The following is a 23187-nucleotide window of genomic DNA, read 5'->3' as shown; positions in this document are numbered from 1 at the left end:
TTGTCCACGCTGTGTTTTTGCCAAGAAAGGTTAGAATGGGTGATCTTTGAGGTTCCATCCAACCTGGAATTCTATGAATCTATGGTTTTACCATGAAAAGCTAATTAAAGGTAGATAAATGCATATCAATTTAGATAATACAGATTAAAAATCGTGTTACAAAGTTGTAGAAATTAAATTAATTCTATTTGATCACAGGTAAGAATCTGAATGTCATGCTTTGTTTTTGAAGACTTAAATGGTGCATTGGCTTTTTGCCTGCCAGTTGTCATGTTTGCTCCAATAGGGCTTAGATAAATAAGCAAAAAGCATTCATTTTGTAAAAGATATTTATGTAAATTGGTTTTGAAGAAAATAAATTTTCCTATGAGTTATGTACAACTAAACATAGCATCATGCCTGCACAGGGTAACTAGAAAGTAAATTTGACTGAGCAGGGCTGAAACAGTCCAGACCGCTTGACAGTTGAAAGTGAAATGTAAGATTTAAGTAGTCAAGCTGATAATGTAAACTTATTTTAAAATAATTAGATTTCTGCTGGTCTGCAGTTCCAAATCATAAGTGTAAAAGCTTTTCAAGGAGCTTGTTTCATTTTGGCTTTATTTCAGCTCACTTAAGAACTGTCTAGCTGGCTTCCTGCTTTAATAGCTGCTGAAAGTTCCTTGAACTTGTGCAGACCTACTGTATGGTTGCTGGGCCAGCTTAGTCATATCCCTTCAAAGGATATTGCTGGTGGCAAGGTGATGTAAAAATTCCTTTTACTGCATGGAGTTGACCTGACCACCATTTAAGACCAGGCCAAACCCCTGCAGTACAGAGATCTCAAAAGAAGCAATGTTAACAGTCCTGGAGCTGTGAGGGGGAAAAAAGAAATGAGCGCATCATGAGGCATGAATCCAGGATTCCTCACTCAACTCTGGGGCTGGGTTTCTTCACCAGTCTTTCCACTGGGGTTTAGTCTGGAGGGATGTTTCTTCATGCAGCAGCATCCTGTAACCCAATAACATTAGTTATTGGTGCTGATGTCTGCATCTTTCCTCATTAAGTAGCTTAAGACATGCCTAATTACCTAATGCTAATCGCAGAGGCTGAGATGGAAGGAGATTATATACCCAACCATGCATCTAACATATGTTTCCAATATGTATGTAAGAAACACTCATACTCTGTCCCAATGCATATAATTGAAATACTGCTTTTGTAGAAAAGGAGATATGGAATACAATTTTTCTCACAGATACTTGTCCTTTTCTTCCAGCATGACACTGCATGTATACACATTAACGTTCCTCCTTTGATGGTGAATCCAGACAAGGCAAAAACCTACAACACAAGGATTGTGTCAATTTATCAATTTAATTGCTCATTTTGGCTTAGTTGTTGTATATCTGATTTTCATTCATGGAACTAGAAGTAAAGAATTAGTAATATTGTTGGTGGTTTTGGTGTACTTTTGCAATATTAATCAAGAGGTAAAAATGGTTACTTGAATTCCAGGAGCTAGAAGAATGTTTTCATGCAAAAGCACTATTCCTAAGTCTCAGCTGGTACCCATATAAAAGCAAAAATCCCCATAGGGGTGACTGATGTTTCCAAAAGATGTATGCATTAAATAGAATGGATATTGACAACCTCGGCTAAAAGTGAAGTGTTGGCAGGTACTTGCTGTTTATAATTATTTTGCTTGTACTACTAATTTTCCAACACCTTTTTAACACCACAAAAATGTCTGTGGAAGTCGAGCTAGAAATAATTTTAATTATCTGAGTGAATTTGGTTTGCTAGTACAAAAGGTTTGGGTAACAGGCTTTACATCTTTATTTGATTTGTGCTTTGTGCTCTTTCTTAATAGTCATCTTTCCCTTGCATCTGGTCCTTGATCTTGTGGAATTGTGAGGCTTGTAGTATTTTGTCTGCATTTGGAAGTGGTGATCACAGTGGGCTGGATGGGGTTGCACAGTAAAAGCCAATACCCCTGATCAGCTGCAGGAAGGTCACAGCCTTAAGAGTGATGTGTATTGAACCCACTTCCCACAATATTGTGTCTTGTGAGGGATCCTGAAGAATCACAATGCCTTGGATTTACATTTGGATTCCATACAGTTCCGCTGTCAGTAGATAGCAAGGCAGATTGAAATGGTTTGCTGTTAACACCATCAAAGTATGTTTTCAGTGAAAGTATTGGGTAACTGAATCTGCAATTTGTAGCAACAACCTTATGAGCAAAATGTCACATACTAAACATTTTTATATCTCTTCTGCTGTTTGAGAATGTGATCAGCTCTGTAGAGATGCAGCCTGCACTTTGAATTTTTCTGGCTCATCTCATTTTAACATTTTCAGCTCTTCTAGAAGATCTGATTGCCTTCAAAACCTTTTAAAACACACTCTATTCTTCCTGCTGTTTCATCAGTCCACTCAACCTAAGTTAGCTTTGGGTTCTTCTTCACTCATTGTATCACAGATGCACTTCACGTGATTTGGAAAGGCATTATCATGGTTGGTTGACTGCACAAAAGAAAACCAGACATTTTCCCTTCAGACATTTACATTAGAGCCAAATGAAAATTCAAATGCTAAAAGCTGCTTCCTCAAACAGTGACAAAAAGTAGTCATGAGCGAATAAGAGCTCAGACACTTCAGTCGTACTTAGTTCCACAAATTGGTTTCACTTTTGTTCAAGCTTCCTGTATTTTGCCAGCTTCTATGTGTTCAACAGCACACTATGAACAGCAGAAATAGTTGTTTTAATATTGTGATCATGTGGCAAAGCAGTAAAATATCTGCAATGTATTTCATGGACAAAGATTCCAAACTGTCTAACTTATTTCAACAGGCAAGCAGTCCTACAACAGGAACAGCTCCCAGGAGTCAATCTCGGTTATCTGTCTGCCCCTCCACTCAGGACATTTGTAGGTATGTGCTGAGAAAAATATACTCTCATCTGGCTGATACTTGTTAGTTGCTTTTATTAGATATTATGTAGCTCTTGCTTCTGCTTAACTTTATTCATAATGGACATAGACTTTAGTTTTCTTTTGATCTCTCTTTGTTTTGGTTTTGTTTTTGTGTTTTAGTCTCATGTTTTTGTATTAAAATTCATGTTCTCATTCTCATTCTTTTTTTTTTGTCTGTGTGATTTCTCTTTCCACCCACCCTTCCCATTTCCATCCCTTTCCTTTGCTTACTGCTTTGTCTAGATCTACTGCCTTGCATGATTTGTCAGAAGATGAGCTTGAGCATGCAACTCCTGTCATGGTGCTGGCCCCTCCTAATAGGGAGCCAGGTAGTAAGAAGCTCATAAAACGAAGGTTTAGGCGGAAAAAAGAGACTGGAGACAATGGTGAGCACACAGAAAAGCAAGGAAAGGGCAGAAACTGTAGATTGCATCCTGAGCCTCCGAGATCCGGCTGGAATGCATCTGATTCATCATCATCTTCGGATGAGAGTCAGTGGGCTCAAGCTAGGAGGAGAGCAAGAGAAAAGGCCAGGATGGCCAGGAGAGGGAGAAGAAATAATAGATCATGCAGTAACCAGGATGGGTCCTCAAACAGTAATGCTGTTGAACTTGTCACCTTGGGGACAATGGAAAAAGAGAAACAAGAGGTGTCTGACCCTGAGAATCCTACTTTAAATCACCGCCGAAGGATTTCAAGGCTTAAGGAATCACAGTCTTCAGCATCATCTCAGGAAGCAAAGATTTCCTCAAGAAAATGTGGGAAAAGCAAAGGGAAAAGCTCCCACAGAGACCGGCAGCCTGCGCCTTTCCTTAGACACACGAAGGACTCCTTTGCAGAGGCAGGCTCTGGCAGCGATGCTCTGGCAGCCCCAGATCATGGAGCACCTGCTGGGGCAGGGCCCACTGTGCCTCATGCTGCTCAGAAGCTTCCAGTGTTGTATGATGACTGGTCTGATGACTTAGAAGTATGCAGGTTAGTCCCTAATAAGAAGGATTTAGCTTTCTTAAGAGGAGTTTCTCCCTGCCACGGTCTGAGTGCCTTTCCCTTGACTGCTTTCTGTCACTATTTCTCAGTAATAAACTAGGCTAGGCAGGCCACAGGAAATAACAGAGCCTTTGCTACAGAGAAGTTAGCATATCTCAATGTGAAGAGATACTTCCCTTATTTAAAAAGAGTAATCTTACAAAGGAATCAAATGTTTGTCTTTGCTCCATGAAGATGGACCCACTCTGTCCTCTGGCAGAGTATTGGGTTTTTTTAAATCTCCAGCCAGAGGCAGGAGAATGGAGCAGGATGCCAGATAGCTCAATACAGTGGGATATGGAACTATTCCTCCGTAAGTGATCAGTTCAAATCTAGCTTTGGTCTCCCTATATAATCTTTCAATAACTTATAAGAAATTAATTTATGGTCTTAGAGTTGCCATTACCTCAGGAAGCCAGTGGATGGTGCCTGGAGAACATGTCTCTAGCGGGGCATGATTTGTCTGTGATTTTGCACTGCCAAACACTTCCACACTGTGAATGTGTATGGGCTGTTTGTTCAGTCACCACTCTTAAGGATTGGAATGATACAAAAGAGTGATTGGGCAGAATAAGCAGTAAAATAAGTTTTGGGAAAGAAAAGGCAACGCCAAGAGTTCTCTTTAGTTCAGAAGTTCAGGCCTCTGGCAATCTGATGCCCCGGTGTGAAGTATGCAACCAGAAGGTGAGCATTTTACCCTGGAAATGAGATGAAGCTAGCCACTTCTGGGCTAGCATCCAAATCTGGAGTACACAGCTGGGAACACTTGAGTTACTTACTTCAGTGGTAGATAAAAATGCACCATCCCGTAAGCCTAACAGAACTGAAACAAGTATTTCCTTTTTTCTCCCTCACCAAGCTTGTGAGCCAGCACTGGCTCTCATCTACAAAGTGGAAATCAAGCTTAGTTTCTTCATATGGTAACCCAAAACTTCTCACTTTTCTTTGCTGGGAAGAATTTGTGTGGAAATGTAAACAGAGGATGAGGAAGTTCATGATGCCACATCATACAGTCTCACAGTATGCTTTAACTTAGTGAAACATTGCAAAGATCTTATTTCTGAAAAGAAAAAAGGTAATATGCAGGTATTTTGTGGGGTTTTTTGCAGCAGAAGATATAAGCCATGACTAACACAGCTAGGGCTATGCACTCCTTTTTATACTTACCAAGCAAAACCACACTTTTCCACTGTCTATCCACTGTCTGTCTTAGTAATTTAAAGTTCTTCAAAGTCCAGCTGTGTTTGTGCATGAGTTTATGTATTAGGACCAGGCTTGGGTTCTCTCTGCCTTATGGAAATGCAAAGAAACAGCAACAGTGATAAACCATGTTATTGAAATTTATCTACAGGGCATGATGCAGAGGTGCACACAGGTAACTACAACAGCTTCAGTGTTGTTTTCTATTTCTGAACTACCCTTATTGAAGATCCAGTGTAATACACGCAGTACATACATAACAGGTCATTTGATAATTGTTAAGAGTTTGAGTTACCCAAAACCTGAGAAATGCCACTTCAGCATGGGTCTTCACAATGGACTTCATCATACTGTAGTAAAAATTACACAAATAAATAAATAAAGGTGTGTGTGAGTATATAGATATACACACACACACTATATATATATATATATATATATATATATATGTATCTCTCTATATATAGATATGTCTATGTATATATATATATGTGTGTGTATATCTCTCTCTCTATATATATGTATATGTATCTATATAACGTTCTATAAATGCATTATGTAGATTAGTCCTAGCTGTTGCCCAAGTTGCCAAACTTAGAATTTGCTTTCAGATGAAAAGCAAATTCAGATGAATCCCAGTCTTTTATTTGTCTTCTCAAACCACTGAATTTTATTATAATTTTTCAGGCACTTTTTGCAAGAGCTTTGGAGCTTGGTTCAAGGATGGACGTTTTGGATGTGCATGCAGACTTTTCAGCCAGGCTCTTATTTAGTTGAGGAAAGTTGAAAAATTTTGATAGGTTGCACCCTTAGGCTCAGTATCAGTGGAGATGTTCTTTGAACAACCAGCATTAAACTTAATATGATTGATGATGAGACCTGTTCTGCAAAATTTCTCAAGCCAGTCAGAAACACATTTTTCTATGTCAGGGATAATACTATTTTTTTGTTGTTGTCATTATCAGATGTATCATAATGACTGTAATCCATCTAGGAAAAGCAGCAAAATCAAAAGCCTGTTAATTTTTTATAGCTGATAAGTTGTCTTACTTAATCAGTTTGTAGACAGCTGAAGAAAAAGGAAGACATCTTTTTACTACCAATTTAGCACACTCTGCAGTTTCTATTTCTTGGGACATGTCCATGCACGTCATTGATTTGTGATCTGTGGTATGTTTTCTTTTTAAAATTCACAACCTCCAATCTGAAACAAAACCCAAATAAATAATTGTGTGTCAGTGTAGATGTGCACATATACTCCCCATTTTTCTGCATGAGATATAGAAAAAAGAGGGCGGTTTTGTTTATGCCAAGACTAGGTTAGCATAGTCACTGGTTGTGATGTGGAAATTTTTTTTTTCCTGGGGGGTTTCTTCAAGCTTTTCATCCTAGCTATTCATATCTTTTAGTCGATATGACAGCACTGGCTGAGAGGAATGGTCCTCACCTAAATGGTGTTGTGTGGAAATAGCAGAGGAACGGGGATCATAAACGTCTCTTGGCAACAGTTATTTTGTCTTTCCGTTTCTGGGTAGGCAACTTTTTTCCTTCATTTCCTCATGGATTGCTGACAATTTCTTCACTCTGCGTTTATCAGCATGAGCTGGAATGTGACAGTGCACACTCAATTCCAGTATAAGCACATTTTAGATAAAGTACAGTACCATTGTGCAATATGTTCTTCAGCTAGTCTAAGGGGAACCTCTTGGTCATTTCAGGGAATTATTTGCCCTTCTAGTGTCACTGATTCTTTCCAAACTGCTGAAAAAATGTCATGGCATCAATCCTGACCTTTACAGTCTCTTCCCTGGACAACTACTTTCTCCTGAAGTCCATTAGGAGGCAAGGTTTCTTCTTCTGAGATACAACAAAAGTTCTGGCTGTGCTGCGTTGTTTTGGCACCTAATTTAATTTTTTCTTTTTTTAAAGATTGACAGGTTAGGCTTTCTAAATCATACAGCTAGACTCCTTTTCCTAAGTTGCTCTGTTCCTGGGATTTTCTTCATCTATACCTTATCGAGGAATTTGCCATGGCTTGAGGCACAGCCTCAGAAATAGCTTTCTTTGGTCTGCATGTGGATAATCTCCCCAAAGGGAGCAGCTGTGTATTGGATATGGCAAAGTGAATGGATTGTGAGAAGTTGGTCCCATGGATTTTCACATGGAAATCACTAAGAAAAGAAAATTGAGTAGTTGATATTTACCACAGTGGATCATAAGTGCTTTGTGTATTGATTATGAATATATCTTGTGGTGTTTTTATTATTGATGATATAGTTGAAAGATATTTTCTGTTTAACTAGTTAGGGTTTTGGTGTACAATCTTTTTGTACTGCTGATTCAGTCATTTCAGCAAAAACACATGCACTTAAATAAAGTGGAGTTTCTCACTTTGAAAAAAAGAGGCTTACTGGAAGTCAAATTTTGATTTTGTTGAATGAACTCATACCTGACTGCAGAAAGTCATTCAAATGGCAGGCTCTCATTTGAGGAGTAGGGCACAACAGTAGGGAAGGGGAGAAGTAAAGAAGATTATGAGGTTGACTCATGAGATCTGCAGAGTATATTTCAAGCATAATTTTTAAAAAACAGTTTTTAAAATCTGGTGTGTTAATTAAAAGGCCATTAAAAACTTAGGAAAATACTAATATGGGCATTTTTCTGTGTTAGCACAATTATAGATGGGAAGAAATAGTATATACTGCACCTGACAAGAGGCAATATGATTATGTAGTTTTCTCTTGTGAAATCAAGTGTTTCAGCAGGGTTTTTCTTTTCTTAGTATTATTTTGTAGGACATGCAAAAAAAATGTGTTTTTCATGAAATTACTTACATTCTGAAATATTCAGGTAGAAGAGTGCTCATGAGATCAGAAGACAGAAAGGGGGTTGATAGGAAATAAGTCCTTGAGCAAGAAAAAACAGAAAGTTGAAGATAGATATATAGGTTCTAATTCTACCACTGAATTTTAACACTCATTCTAAATACTTATGCTGAAACCCTGATGTTGGATCCAGTTAAGAAACTGTAATGCAGAACATGTAGACTTGAAGTACCATCTAGAGCCTTCTAAAATCACCATAAAATGGAAGGTGCTCTACTTCCAGACTGTGGTGTTTGACTGGAGAGTTTTTAACCTGTTTCTCCCTGGGATATTAGTGTGTACCTTGTGGCCTCAGCATGTTAGGAGCTAAGTCTCTGAATCTTGTCCTGCTTGTAGATTCCTCGCCCCTTTCTCAAAAAAACCCACAAACCTGTGACTGCTGCTTACTTTCCTGTTCAGAGCTTTATTTTTTGCAAAGTGACTTTTTGATAGGGATTTTTACTTTTTGAGGAATCTCCTCCTCTGCTTGATGGTCTGGTGGTTCATCAGTCTTTGGAGCAATATGAAATTCTGGTTAATTCTATTATCTGCCTGATGGTTCAAATCCCCATCTGTCACCTCTTCAGCCATCTGGTTCTGCAGTCTCTTTTGGAAGCTCTCCATGCTTCACAAGGATGCAAGGAGAGCCAAAGTAAGGCAAGTATGTCTTTGTTGTGATTAGGCTCATTTGTCTGGGGGAGAACTGAGTCCTTCTTTCTGCTTGTTTCTTTCAGAACTTATTATTATTTTTAATGGAAATAAATGAAATGGCACAGCCTCCTGTTAGAAAGTTACCCTTGGTTTTAAAGGTCCCATTATTAAATACTTAAAGCTTGCATATTTTTTGTATGGAGTTCAGTTCCTTAAAGCCTTGATTTTCACTAGGTGGGTGGGAGGAAATCTATATCCTGTTTTGAGATGCAGTCCCTAGTTCTTTGAACTTGTTCAGTGCAGTAAATCTTGTCAGACATGTATCTTGCACTAACCATGCATCTGAGGCAGCAATTACTTGTAACTCTTTAGATATCCTATTAATCACCTATAAAGAAAGATTAATAGAAAGACAAGAAATGTCCACAAAATAAAATATTTATGTGCTTTCACTAATGTTGTTTGCTCCTGGGGCTCTTACAAATTCTCATCACTTTTGCAGAAAGGAAAAGAAAGCTTTATGAGCTAGGCCCTTAAGAAATTCCACTAGTGTGGTGCAACATTTTAAAAATGGTTTTTCCTCTAGTCAGGTAAAGACAGCTGACTGTATAGCATAATGGAAGGGCAGGAGTGACAGGGAGGAGACCTACAAATGGATTACATTTGGTGTGGAGAATTAATGTGCCTCATTCGCACCATGTTTAAATAGAGAGGAAGACCAATTTGTCATTTAGATTACTTTGTGATTTAAAGGTGGAAAGAATGGAAATGAGATTTAAAAAAAGAAAAGCCTGTAAAATGAAAGCAAGAGAAACATGGCACTCTATAGCTTATTGCAAGGTGAACATATTCTGTGAATTTAACCTTTTTTTTTTCCCAAGTGATGAACCATGCATAAGCAGAGTTCCATATTTTTGTGGATTTTTTTATGAATGAAAATTACTTGCTGTGAGTTCTTCATAAAGCTGTTTTATTTTAGATTCTAACTGTCTAAAAGTACTGTAAGGAATTTATAAATTGGTAAAAGAGAAAATTACCTTTTTTGGACAGAATAGTTTTCCTAAGAAAAAATCAAACAGTAGCGACAGCAATTTTGTGCATCCTTTTGCAATTCTTGGAAATTGGATCCTTTTGGTCCAATTAAGATAACCTAGGAGCTCATGGCATTTCATGCTGGCAGCTAATAATCCCCACAGCCAAAAATCAAATCCAGGGATTCACTTGCTCCAACATTTTTCAGCTTTGCTGTTTCTTCCTGACTAAGCTCTCTTTAGCAACAGTGAGATACAGTGATGAGATGTACCCATCAAACAGAGTAAAAATTTTTCTTTGCCTAACCATTATGAGTTCATATGTGCTTTCCAGTGAAGGGCAAGATTTTCAATAATATCTCACCAAAAAAATATTTCTGGAATAGTATTATCTTTCTTGAGCATATTTATATGGAGAAAATATTTCTCTCTTTTATTAAGGAAATGTGTTAAAAGTTCCAAAGTATTTCTCTTGTACCGGTGTTCTTCCATCTTCAAAAAAAATGACAGTGTGGTTATTAGGCATCTTGTGTTAATTTAGTTCACTTTGCCTATAAATTGCATCACAGCTGCTGTAAACATGCCACAGTCACCAGGCTGTAGCTCCTCCTAATTTGGTGAGTGAAGGGGCCTCCATTAGTTCAGATAAGGAGCCTGCTTTTGAGGCACACCTGATCAACCTTACTTTTGCCATGGCTTAGACCACACTGAGAATTTGTCTCAGAGTGTATTCCCGGTCCAGTCTAAAATCAGTTTCAAATGAAAGGAACACCACCAGGATGAGTCAGGTGTAGATACCCCAGGTTTTAGCACTAGCTACTTTTTTAGAAGAGATTTGTTACAATTTCACTGTAATGCTAGCTGGACATAGCTGTACAGCTCCCAGAAAATCATGGAACAATACAAGTTTTACATAATTACATAATTTATAGCCCTTAAACATTATTGCGCATCATTATCAATATGCCCATGCCCCCATATACATTTCTATTTTTTAAAGCTCAGAGGCATTCCCCTACATTTTACATTTGTTAATGAGGGTAAAATTTGACCTTGTGTATTTTCAAGGAAGTCTGTAAAAGCTTCTGTAGCTAAACCCTTGGTCTATGTTCAATGGCCAAAAACAACGTTAACAGTTTTACCAGGTACTGAGGTAGGGAGGGCAATTGCAAATACGGGATCCACAGAGAGTTCTGGTGATGCAGAATCACTGTAAACACTTTCCCTCCAGCACTGCTCCTGGTGACAAGGTTCTCAATGTGGCTTGCAGCAGAAGCAGGGACTTGCTGAATGATTCTTATTCTTCATCACTTTCCTTTGGCAGTAGTCATCCATGGGAATCAACTGGGTAGATGCTGTCCCAGAGGAGCACTTGCTGGCAGGGTAGGAGTGGAGCACTAAATCCCACAGGACTCCTGCAGAATAAGTGTGTTTTCCACTTCACTACAAAGAAACAGGATCAGCCTATTTGCTTAATTTCCAAAGAGTCAGGTGGATTAATGGATGACAGGTTAGGGAAACTGATGGGTTTCCAGTGAGGATGGAGATTAGCAGCTATTCTCTTTCATGAGAGTAAAACTGTTAACTGCACATGAAGAAAAAGCTACAAATCTATTGGAATCTGCCTGTATATCCTGCAATAAGCAGCTTAGATGCTAACCATCTAGATTGCAATTTCAATTGCTATCATTTTGCCAGAATAAATAACTGTTGGGAAAACCTGAAAGCTTTCCGGGTCATTTCCTTGTTCTGTACTGATTTGAGACCCTTTAAACTGAGATTATGTTTGTCTATATGGAAGACAACAAGTCTTAATTTGATGACAAATGATGGTCAGGCATCCAAGATAACTCTATCTGATTTTCTGAAAATCAGCCAAAATCCAATGACCTTAGGAATGCCTGCAAGTTGTAGACTGGTTTCATACTTCCCTTTCTGCATTTTATCTTTTGCAATGAATAGGATCATGGAAAACATGGGAAAGCAATTAATAGTCATGGAATTTAAGACAATATGATGACACTAAATTCTGAGGATGCCTCACTTCTGAGTGCTTTCTTTAGCTGCATCTCATCATTTTGATCCAATAAGAAATTCCTTTTGTTTATATATATACGTGGTGGCAATATGTTTTGTAAGGAACATACAAGAGCTCTGCAACAGTTTTTATATGAATTATGAAAAATCTTTCACAAATATTGATTTTTTTTTCAATTTTAACATTATTCTTTTTTTCTGAAACATACTTTCCTTAATTTGTTGCATTATATACATGAACCTGCTGTTTAAAGACATCCTTCAAAGAATTTTTTTGCTTTTCGTTTTTCCTCTCATGTATGCACAGTGTTAGCATTAATTTCTGTGTGTGGTACATCTGTTTGCTGAAGGTTATAGAAAAAATTTTGTGCTAGAAAAATATATGCTGGGTAATTAAAATAACATAAACCAAAAACTTATGCATAAGGATGACAGCACTGTCAGAGTATTGTTTCATAAGGATTCACAGTGAGTTTTATTGAAAGAAATATAGATATTCTGTGATCTCAGTGTGTAGAGATATGTTTGTGGGTACATACAAATACACACACAAAATTTTGTGTATCACAATCAGAAGATCATCTAAAGGCTTAGGTATCTCTAGTATACACATGATTCATAGAACAAAAGCTCCTCTGGACTCTTGTGCTCATTTTTTCCCTGGAAAAAAAAAGTCCTGTTCATAGACAAGAATACTTAAAGCATTAAGCTGTCAGAAAAAAAAATAGTCAAAGGTATTTCTCTATAATAAAGGCGATTTATCTACTAAAGGACTCAAAATTTGAGAAGAGTATGTAAATTCTGTAGGTGTGTCTGAGCAGCTAAAACTGAAGCTATTAACAATGATCAGTGCTGTGCTACAAAATGTAAATAAATCAGTATAGATTTAGCAAATTATATATATTTATCTTTATCCTAGAGAGTAGTTTTGGGTTTTTTTCCATTCAGTTAATTTCTAAAGTATGCGAACAAATTTTATTCTCAGAAAAGTTCAGTGAGCTAAATAATCAATTTGATGCATGAATGTTTCAAACAGTTGTGATCATTGACGACAGGAAACTAGAATGAAAGTTCTCCACCTCCAGCTTGGTTCAGACATGGTTCAGATATGTCTGTGCTTTGTATCCCTACTTCCATTCTGTTTGCACAACAAACTTCTCAAAGCCATCATTAGCAGTTAACTTTCTCTGTTTTGTGATAATTATGATGTACATTAGAGATGAACACATCAAAGAGAAAAGAGGCACAAAATTGTGGTTTAACTCTAATGGCTGAGGAAGACAGAGCAAGTTACCTGCTCCAAGTCTTTAAAAGATGTTTTAGCATTTAGCCAACAGTCTGCTACCACAGGTGTTGGGCACCAAAAATCTTTAGACTGTCACTATGAGTTTAGGTACACAGTCATCTTTTAAGCTAATTTCTTCTGGGTAAACAAATAACAAAAAGTTAAATAGCATCAAAGAGACCAAAGAGCATTCAAGCTAATGAAAGGCATGCCTTTGGTAATTTTCTCTGGACTTTAATTCCTAGTGAAGTTTGTTTTAATTCTCATTACGTATTTCATGGTTATAAAGCTAGAAGAGGCCATTAGAATATTTAGTGTGAGCTTATTCCTACTGTGAGTTCTTAGTGTCACCCTGTTGTTTATACAATTGGCTTGTGATTTATGTACAAGGAAAGCCCAAATAGAATGTATAACGCATATCGAGTTTTTCTATAGAAGTATTTCTACTAAGGATTATTTGTATTCATTTCAAATTTGCAGTGTCACTTTATTTGAAGATCCCAGTGGAATTTTAGGTTTGTATTTTAGCCTCTGAAAATAATTTTAAACAATCTTGGCAGTAGTAGAAAAAAAGCTATTGGGTCCATAGCTTAGTTGTCTAATTTCTAAATAGTTTAAATGCTAAGGCCGTAAAATAAATTATGTATGGCTGGAATTTAAATGAACAAAGAATGTTGGTCTTCCTTTTGGGAATAGTTTTAATTTAAAAAGAGAATTATGTTTTTTTATGTAACTCTCAGTTGGGAATGCATTTGTTAGAAAAATAACTATTCAGTGTTTTGAAAATATAGTTCTGTTTAAGCTAAGAGGCTCACCATATAGGCAATTCCCATCTAAGAACTAAGATACTGATGCACCTAACTCAGCTGGATTAGTAAAGACAAGACTGTAAATTGAGTTCCTGTAAAATGTGCCTCAAAAAATGAACATGTGCAAGAAGGAAGTTGTGGGTAATTTGTTCTCCACTGCTGTGGGGTATGCAATCCTGTGCAAGCACCACTGCAGAAACTGAAACGTGGCTTTTGTGGACCAGGTATTCGGAGCTTCATTTATCTGTTGGAATTTTTTGGTCTCTTTATTTCTGTATGTCCAGCAAAGCCACTTTGTTCAGATTTCCCATTATCATAGATAGGTTTTTCTCATGGCTCTGGGCTGCACTGTAGAAGAATAGTGGAGCTGTCAGATTTGATCTGTAGATCTTTCATGTAGAGACATTGGAATTCCCTGCTCCCCTCCTTATAGTCTTGGTAGCCTCAGAGCTGTGCAGTAGCCAGTCTTTCCTGGGATATCTTTGTCAGGTTGCCTCCTGACATACCTCAGCAACTCCTGCTCTTCCCAGTAGGAAGACAACCTTATCCTGAAGCTCTCCTACCCCAGAGGTGTTGTGCAGTCACAGATTTCTCTGTAAAAGGGTGAGTTATTCCTCAGATGTGTTCAGACACTTCTGCATCTGCACCATCTGAGGGTGCTGTTCCGAAGTAATAAGTTTTATTTGTGTGACAACAGGATCTGTGCTGCTACTGCTACTTCTTTATTTTGAAATAGTATTTCTCAGGCTTCAGATTTTTATTTTTAACTTTTTTTTTTCTTTTTTTTTTCTTTTTCACTTGCATGACAGCTTGACATTAAATGCACTCATTAGACCTTGGGTGCTTTGTTGTGTTTTTCTAGGCTGGGGGATGGGAGGGAATTACTCTTCATTGAGGTGAACCTCCTTAACTTCAGGTGTTTGGTTAAGCCTTCTGCTCTTTGTAAAGCTTTCTCTGCCTTCAAAGAGATGCTTGCCAACAAGTCTGACATTGTTTTTGATGGGTGAATATTTTCCTGATGTGATCATGAGATTGTTTAGAAGAGGGGAAAATCAGCAGGACATCTGGACATGTGTCACAGAAGAAGCCCTTTAGATGATGATGTTAGAACACTGATCACTTGATGCAAAACCACAACATGAAAAGCTCTGTATCCCATCATAAGGTAAAACAGTTCTGGGCCAACCTCTATCTTAGGGTCTGCTTACAGAGTAGTTTTTGTTTTCTCAGATAATGCAGCTGTCTGCCTAAAAGAGACCGTGAGGAATAAAAATATTACCATGACTTTTCAAACCTGTCTCCTATGAAGTGTGCGTGTGTGTACACGCTGTGCCATATGTATGACTCCAGAGTACTCAAAACAGTTCTCTGATTCTTTAACTGTGTAACTCCAGAGAAATATCCTATAAACTTTTTGTACTTCACATGCTGGATATTTTCAGCTTGGGTTAGATTTCTCTACCTTTGAGGGATTTATTGGCATTGCTTACAGACCGAGAACTATTCTGCTCTATTTGTCTTAAAGGTTTTGCCATGCATAAAAGGGAAAAGCTGTTATTTCTATTGATTCACCCTCAGACCACATAGCAAATTCAAAGAGAAATAATAACTAAGTGACGAGAAGCTGCTAAATGGCAGAAAGAAACAAGGAGTATGTTCCTAGGCCTTCATCTGAAAGGTCATATACCTGGCACCTTTTGAATGTCAAGCCTGAAGATGAGAAAGCAGTGTAAATAAGCCAGTGCCTTTGCACTGCTGGTTGGCAGGCTGGCTGACTCTCTCTTGCTGTCCTTCCTGTCAGGATCTGTCACTGTGAGGGAGATGATGAAAGCCCCCTCATCACGCCGTGCCGCTGCACGGGCACCCTGCGCTTTGTTCACCAGGCCTGCCTGCACCAGTGGATCAAGAGCTCGGACACGCGCTGCTGCGAGCTCTGCAAGTACGACTTCATCATGGAGACCAAGCTCAAGCCCCTGCGCAAGGTAGGCTGCTCTGGAGTTTGATTGTGCTCAGGGCTCAGAGCTCCAGGATGGCTGTGCAAATTGCCAGCACAGTTAAAGAAACATCTGTCCAGAATGGCGTTGTATTTGCTGCTGGTAATCAGTCACGGTGATTTTATTCTTACATATAAGCTGGTTAATTTTCAGCAGCAGGGAATTTGACTAAAGACTTGCTTTCTTCACACATACATATAAATGCACAAATAATAGTCTTTTGGTTTAGATTTTCTATCATCAGCTTTTTGTTATGAATTCATCTGTGTATTTTTAAGCCAGAAAGAAATATTTTCATATTTTGCTCCTGATTAACACAGTCCAGTTCACCCAGCAATTTTTACATGAAGCCCATAACTTCTGGTTGAGAATGATGCTTATACCCATGTGGAGACAGCAGTTATGAAGTAACACAGTCAATTTAGCTGCATCTGTTGTAGCTGTGACACTCATGGGCAAATTAATCACTTCTGCTTTAAAATTAGTTAATGGAATTGAAAAGACAGGGTGACTTTGCATCCTGAATGTCAAATGTGTGTTATCTGCACTCATCTGTTTTCTAAGATAAATCAATAAAATGCTACACAGATTGTCAGTATAGGGAAGGTGAAGAATTTATTAAACATATGTGGGTTCTGTTTTCTTTGGAGTGGATAGTTTCTCTTTGAATTTGTATTTTAAATGTTCTTATCCTTCTGGAGTCTTGTTGAATCTTTGAAGTTTGAGTCAATCTGGAGCTGGGCAAGTTTTGATTTAAAATAAATTTCTACATGAAAAACATGTACCAACTATTGCTTTGGAGTAGCATATGCCTATATAGCAGTGTTCTAAAGGCAAACGACATTTTGTTTTTGTTGGCCTTACACAGGTAGCAGTAGTTCAGAGAAAGGAGAATCAATGGAATTTCTTCACACTTCCCATTCAGAGGAATTTTCTATTAAGTCCCTGGTGATAAACCACTTCTGAAGAGAGAATTCGGGGTAATTTGGAAAGCAAAGCTTGTAATAGGGAAAGACAGTTCTCAAATGCCAAGTAGATCTGGCCATGTACACTAGAAATTGAAACAAAAAAAAAGATGGCTAAAAACTCAATTATATTGACTCCAGTTTTAGTAATTGCAAATAGATTTTAACTAATGTGACAGGATGAGATAATTGTGTATAAACCCCCTGCCTGTTGCATATCTTTGTGGTTTTTTTCAGTTTATATGTTTCTATTTTCAAACCAAATTGTTTTAATATCTAACAAGTACTCTCACAACAGTTACTTTTCTCGAGAGAATATACAGATATTGGTATTTTTAACAAAAGTATTTTCCTGGTTTTGTTAGATAATGCAGCATCTTTTATAAAAGGGAAATAAAATTTGTAGCAACCAAGGAGAAAAGGAGTGAAAAATGTGCATAACTTGATATCAGATGTAGGCACTTTTAACTCTGTGTGGTCAGTGCCACATCTCCTCCCCCTTTTAGAGTGGTAATGTAATTTCTACAAGTCTGCAATTTCTTAATTGAATGATTGTCACCTTATTCAGCTTATCATTGGTTCTCAGGTATGGTTTAGATTTCTGCATAGAAAAGATTCACCTCTTCTTTCAGGCAGGATATTTTTGTTTCTGCTCAAAGCACTACTCAGAAGTAGTTTATCTGCCTGGCAGTCTGTGCTGGCAACGTTCCTCCCTTCAAATGCAATGCTAACAAATATTTGTTTGTGTAGAATGGACCCAGCTTCTAACTATTAATCCTTTCTTGTAAGTCACGCCCATTTCAGAAACCAAAGCTCCCAAAGATTTCAAAGTTAAAATTAGTTGTCCTTTGGCGTTTATAGCATTCAACTGTGACACCCTTCATGTGTTACATTTAATTAAACATGTGATCCTTACTAAGTGTGAGCACTATCACCATTGTTCACAAATTTATGAAACACTTAACAGTTTATGAGAACCTGTTTTGGAAACCAAGTATTTTAACAGCTGTAGCAAAGCCAAGGTAAGGGAGGAAAAAGTGATCATGAGACCTGCCATATGAGTAGAGCTGACTTGCAAATTTCCACCCAAATGTCCTTTATAAAAATCACTGAAACTGTTTTGTTTAGGTTTTTTTTTGTCAGAACTTATATATTTTGCAGAAGTGGAAAGTCCCAATTAAACACTGTCAAATTTCTTGGCAGCTTTTATGAAGCCCAGAATCTCAGTTTTGGGGCGTTCCTTGGGGAGCCCATGTTTTCAAAAGACTGGCACAGAGAGTGGTGACCAAAGTACTGTGGGACAGGCAGCTCCTAACACTAAAGCTCGGCACAATCCTGTCTCCTTGATGCAGGATCTGAAAAACACTACTGGCTCTGGGATTTCCAGACCTTGAAAGCTTTGGGTTTTGCTAAAGCTTGGCTCTGTACTAGACCTCAAGAACCTTCAGTCCCCTAAGTCTGGCCTGTCAGCAGTGAATCAAAATTTCTGAATTTCTGGAATCCTCTTGGCATGATGATAGGGACGTTATGTATCTGAAAACAACACAATTCTTGTCAACTTTGTTGGATGCTGACTGGAACAGCAAAATTCACCCTCAAAAAGTTATTAATTTTGCTAATAAGCTTTGAGGAATTCTGAAAACAGATTACTTTTCCATGCTTCCTAAACAGAAGAGCATATATTTGGTTTCAAGAAAGGAGTGCCTATTTAATTCCGTAAGAGACTAATTTCTTAAAAAAAACAAAGGAAATTATTTTTCCTAAAGTGAGTTTCTGTCCAGCTTCAGATGATGCAATTTCCATGGCCATTAAACCTGGATTTGAAGTGACATTCTACAAGTGGAAGGGTCACATCTTCTTACCAGTTCTGACTTTTTGTTTTTTAATCTCTCTCATCACTTATTATACAACATTTTAAAATTAGGTTCCTGTCTGTGCATTGTTTCATTATGATGAATTTTGTCATAATGTCTTTGTAAAATTCCTACTGCTGGCCTCCTGAAGGGAAAAAAAATTACAGACTATCAAACTTAATTACAGCAATCTATAGTTTTGCATTTTGCAGAATCACAAAAGCATGATTTAAATATAAAACAAACTATTTAATTCAAAAATTAATTACCATCTTTATTTATACCTCAGCCCTTCATGCACCTTCAATGTTTCATAACAGATTTTTTTGTCAAAGTCTAAGGTTTTATAGCACAATCATTTTGGAATATCATGCCATATCTGTTAGCACCCATTAGTGACAATGTAGAATATACAAAGTTAACATAAATTAAGATAGTCAGTATTAAATCAATAAGTTTATGCCAATGTGTGACAGTTATTTAATTAGAGAATCCCTGAAAGCATCAGACATCAAATAAAACTCAGTTTAATCATTTTAGTGAGTCTTTGCATTGAGGTAATCCTTTTAAGCATTGATCAACAGACATTGCAAGTGTTCCATATATTTGGACAGGTCTAATTACTTCAGCTCAAGATAAATACAGAGATTAAATATTAAGCATTGCTTAGTGTTTCTGGTTTATTTCTCATGGTCTCTGTTACCTCTGTCTGTCATTATAAATAATACAGTTACATTTGTAGATGCCTCTCAGCATCTGCAATCCATGATGCAGAATTTAAAAGGTGACTTTATCACAGAGGAAATTAGGGAGTGGTAAGAAGCTTGCATGAGTTCCTTATTGAGCTCTATCAGGTAATAGGTTAAACCTGAGAAAAACACTTCTTCTTTAAAAAAGATGCAATCCTAGATACTAACACCTGCATTTCATATCTCTTGAATTTGGTGTTTGAAGACTAGTAGAAACAGGAATTGAATGAAAATACAGTGAGAATGAAATGGATTAAAGGGTCAAATTAAAAGGAGCTTTAAACACAAAAATGTCTTTAAATGGAGATTCTCAACAGTGCCTTGCTATACTTCAAAATACTTTTCATATTTAAATTTTGCTATCTATTTAAGATGTCTAGTATCTGATGAGATGTCTTATTTGATGCATCATCTCAACAGGTTATTGTGTATTGTCAGAGATGTCTATTTTCTCTCCCAGTTGTATTTTTGACATGATTTACAAATAAAGTCTTATTTATGTGAGGCATGAGCAATATTTCTCATTGTTACCATGTGGTTGCTGTTGGTCATTAGGGAAGCGCAAGTCAATTTTTTTGTTTACAGAAGCTTTATGTAGCAGCTGAGGTTAATTTTCTTTCTGATAGAAAGAGTATCTGAATTTATGCCTTTTTAAAAATAGAGCACTCAGAATGTTCTTTTAGTACAGAGTGATATGTTTCTATTAAATTAAACAGAAGCAAAGTAAATGCTGATCATGAAATAAACTTGATCTTATTTATTTTGAATGTGCACATATATCTTCTAAGTGTTTATCTCTCTTGTATTCTGAATTTGCTTATATGATGATATAAAAAAAACCTCATAGCATGCCTAAAACATTTACTGATGGCAAAATATGTTAAGAGTAATTTTTACTTTTGATTCAATAGTAGCTTGGGAATTCATATTTACATTTCTTTTTTAAGAGTATGGTGATCGCTGCCAAAAGTCATAGAACCTGCAGTGAAATTTCTGTGATATTCTGCTCTGAAATCAAAAGTTCTGGCCCTTAGAAACTACTTTTTCCAGAGTAAACTCTCAGGTCCAGATATGACCAGAAGAGCCTCACAAGAAAAAGCCCCAAACTTGTGGGCAGTCATTACCACACTGCTGGGTGTTCAATTCTTACTGCCCTGTGCTGTGAGGTATGAACCACTTGCCTTTGTCGGTGGTTTTCTAATAATGCTCGTGATAAGAAGTGGTATCAAATTGCACAGGACTTGCTGTGGGACTAGTTCCCTTTTCACCCAATTGGATGAATATTTTGCAGTCCTCAACACAAAGGAGCTCCTGCGTTTTTCTTTGATTTCTGGTGCCGCTACATAGTGTCGTCAAGGCAACCTGCTCCACTGTTATCTTTCTTCCAGTGAACTGTCTCAAACCATCAGTAGCCTCAAATAATTGCCTGCAATATGTAGGGTCAGATACTTCACCAGTATGCACAAAGGCACAAAGCTATTACTTTCTTGTTGGCTATCATGTCATTATAGCAAATAACTTTGGGCTCAAGGGACAATGTGTATATTAAAGCTTTGTAAAGTAAAAATGATTCTATAGCATTTATATCCTATTGTGATGCCTTGGGGATGCAAGGGACTGCTTTATTCAGACAGTTGTATTCCTAATTTTTGAGGATAATAGAGCATTACTGCTAATTTATCTGTGTATAGACAGCATGCTGGGCTTCACAGAATAATGCTGTCTTGCATTTTCTGCCACGAGAACAAACTAGAGCTTAGCTTTCTTATGGTGGTAGAATTTGTGCTAGCCTGCCATTCCCATATGTCTTTCTCTTCCATTCAGAACACAGCTTTATTCACAGAGCTATCCCAGTTCCCACAGACTTCTCACAGAAGATTTTTGTGCATCTTGCCTTGAAACCATCATAACATACCCCTAGACTTGCTAAAAGCCATCTTGCTGTGATACTTTGCTGGGACACCCCTGTGTGCAGCATCCTTCCTGGAGGTAGAGCAAGATATTTGTACAGTTATTGCTTTGAACTTGCATTCTTTTAAGAAGCAAATGGAAAATATTACAGTAGAAAATTAAATGAAAACGGTGTCCTCTGCTAATTAAATGCCAGTAACCAAATTGGCTACTTTGCTGCTCAGCAGCATTTGCAAAAGCAAAGGGAATTTGGGAGGTTGTTCAGCTCTGGGTATTAGTAGTGTTATCCACTATTGCACAGACCCATGAACATGAGCTCTGGGAGCTACAAATCTTCTGTGCTTTCTGAGGCTGAAATAAACAGTTTGATCTGAGTTGTTTTACAGATGCAACTTGCATCAAAAGATTCAATTCCCCGTTTTATTTAGACAGCCCTACTCAATCCTGCAGTTCATCAGCCTCTCTCATATTTTTTAAGAACTTGGGGCCTTCTTTTAATTTTTTTTATTTCAGGCCTTTCATTGTTTTGTTTTACAGCTTGACCTCATCAATAGTTATAACCAAGGAAGGACTGGGAGGTTGAAGCATTGAAAATAATTAAGAGAATCTCTTGCTTTGCAAATAAAGAAAGTGTAAATGGAATGTAAATGTATAGCTAGTAATATGAAATTAAAGAGCATAGTCAACCCAAGCATTGACCTAAACCAGTCATTGTCTTTCACTGAGTTTTTGAAAATGCCATTTTTACTGTTTAATTTTGAAGTTAGGCACTTTACCAGCTCCCATGGAAGAGGATTGCTATTCATGATCTGATTAATGCAGGTAGTTATCTGTCACATAATTAACACGTACAATTTTACAGTTGTTGCCTGCCTCAAATTTCTTTTGCCTGGGACCTATTGATGTGAGAATGATCTGTTCACAGGTTGATGCTTGCTTGTTGGTGGAATATATGCTAAAAATGGGTTTTCTTTTGAAAAATTATGATTTGATGTTCTTTAGAACACAGAAATTCCAGTAGTGGATCTAAATTATAACCAAATGGGATAACTTTTACTTTACTCAGGTTTGGTGGATTTTGTTAATTTAATTTTATTCCTGTAGCATTTTATTAAAATTATTGGGGAAAAAATAGAGTTTTGTGTTTTTTTCAGAATTAATAGCTCCCCTCAGCTCTTTACTAGAGCACTGTGCTGTAGTTTTATTTTAATTACTATAGCTTTCATCAGCACAACTTTCCTCTATTTTATTTTTATTTAATTGGATCAAAAGAATCTCTCTTGTGGGAAAATTAAAGGACAGAGAAGGCAACTGTAGCTATTCATTGGAAAGCCAGTATTCTTCCTAAAGCCGTATTTATTGATAATTAAAAGCATCAGCTCCTTTTTTTAATCTTTGTTATGTGGAAATTCAGACATATGTGTAGACACCCGCAAAAAAAGGATATGTCCAGGTATGTTTAAACAACAATGTATTTAAAAATACCAGGGTTTTGGCAAGTAAAGAAATTTAAACCAAACCACATCTTTGTGGTTTGTCTGAAGTTTGAACAATTTTAACTGATTCTCAGCAGGCTGTGCAATTTGAAATAGAGGAAATTAAGCACTGATGAATACTGGAGAGAATGCAATTGAAGTAAAGACTAGCAAAACTGTAATCATATTCTACAACTTGTTTTTGGTTCCTAAAGCAACAGATCTTTAGAGAAATTTCCTGCAACTGGACATGACTGAAGAACTAAAGGAAGTGGAGAGGGTTACAAAACCATGTAATAGGATGTTGGTCTCCAGCATGTTGCTATATCAGTTTTTCTAATTTTTCTCCTTTTCCAATTTCTACCATGCTATTAGAGCCT

The 23187-nt window shown here is 37.2% G+C and overlaps 1 protein-coding gene across 7 annotated transcripts in view; it reads left to right on the top strand.

Moving 5' to 3' along the window:
• Nucleotides 1–23187, top strand: part of MARCHF1 (membrane associated ring-CH-type finger 1) — a 224355-nt gene that overhangs the window by 185891 nt on the left and 15277 nt on the right. For 6 of the 7 annotated variants that reach the window (XM_054633556.2, XM_077177271.1, XM_077177273.1 and 3 more), the window contains 2 exons: nt 2837–2916; nt 15662–15842. In XM_054633556.2, coding sequence (XP_054489531.2) covers nt 2837–2916; nt 15662–15842 — 261 coding nt within the window. Of the gene's footprint in view, nt 1–2836; nt 2917–3200; nt 3933–15661; nt 15843–23187 lie in introns of all 7 variants that reach the window. The other variant, XM_077177276.1, reaches the window with a different exon arrangement.

Source organism: Agelaius phoeniceus, chromosome 4 (genome assembly GCF_051311805.1).
Source record: "Agelaius phoeniceus isolate bAgePho1 chromosome 4, bAgePho1.hap1, whole genome shotgun sequence".
Classification (NCBI taxonomy): Eukaryota; Metazoa; Chordata; class Aves; order Passeriformes; family Icteridae; genus Agelaius; species Agelaius phoeniceus.
Note: the sequence above shows the minus strand (reverse complement) of the source record. Positions and strands in the feature narration are given on the sequence as shown.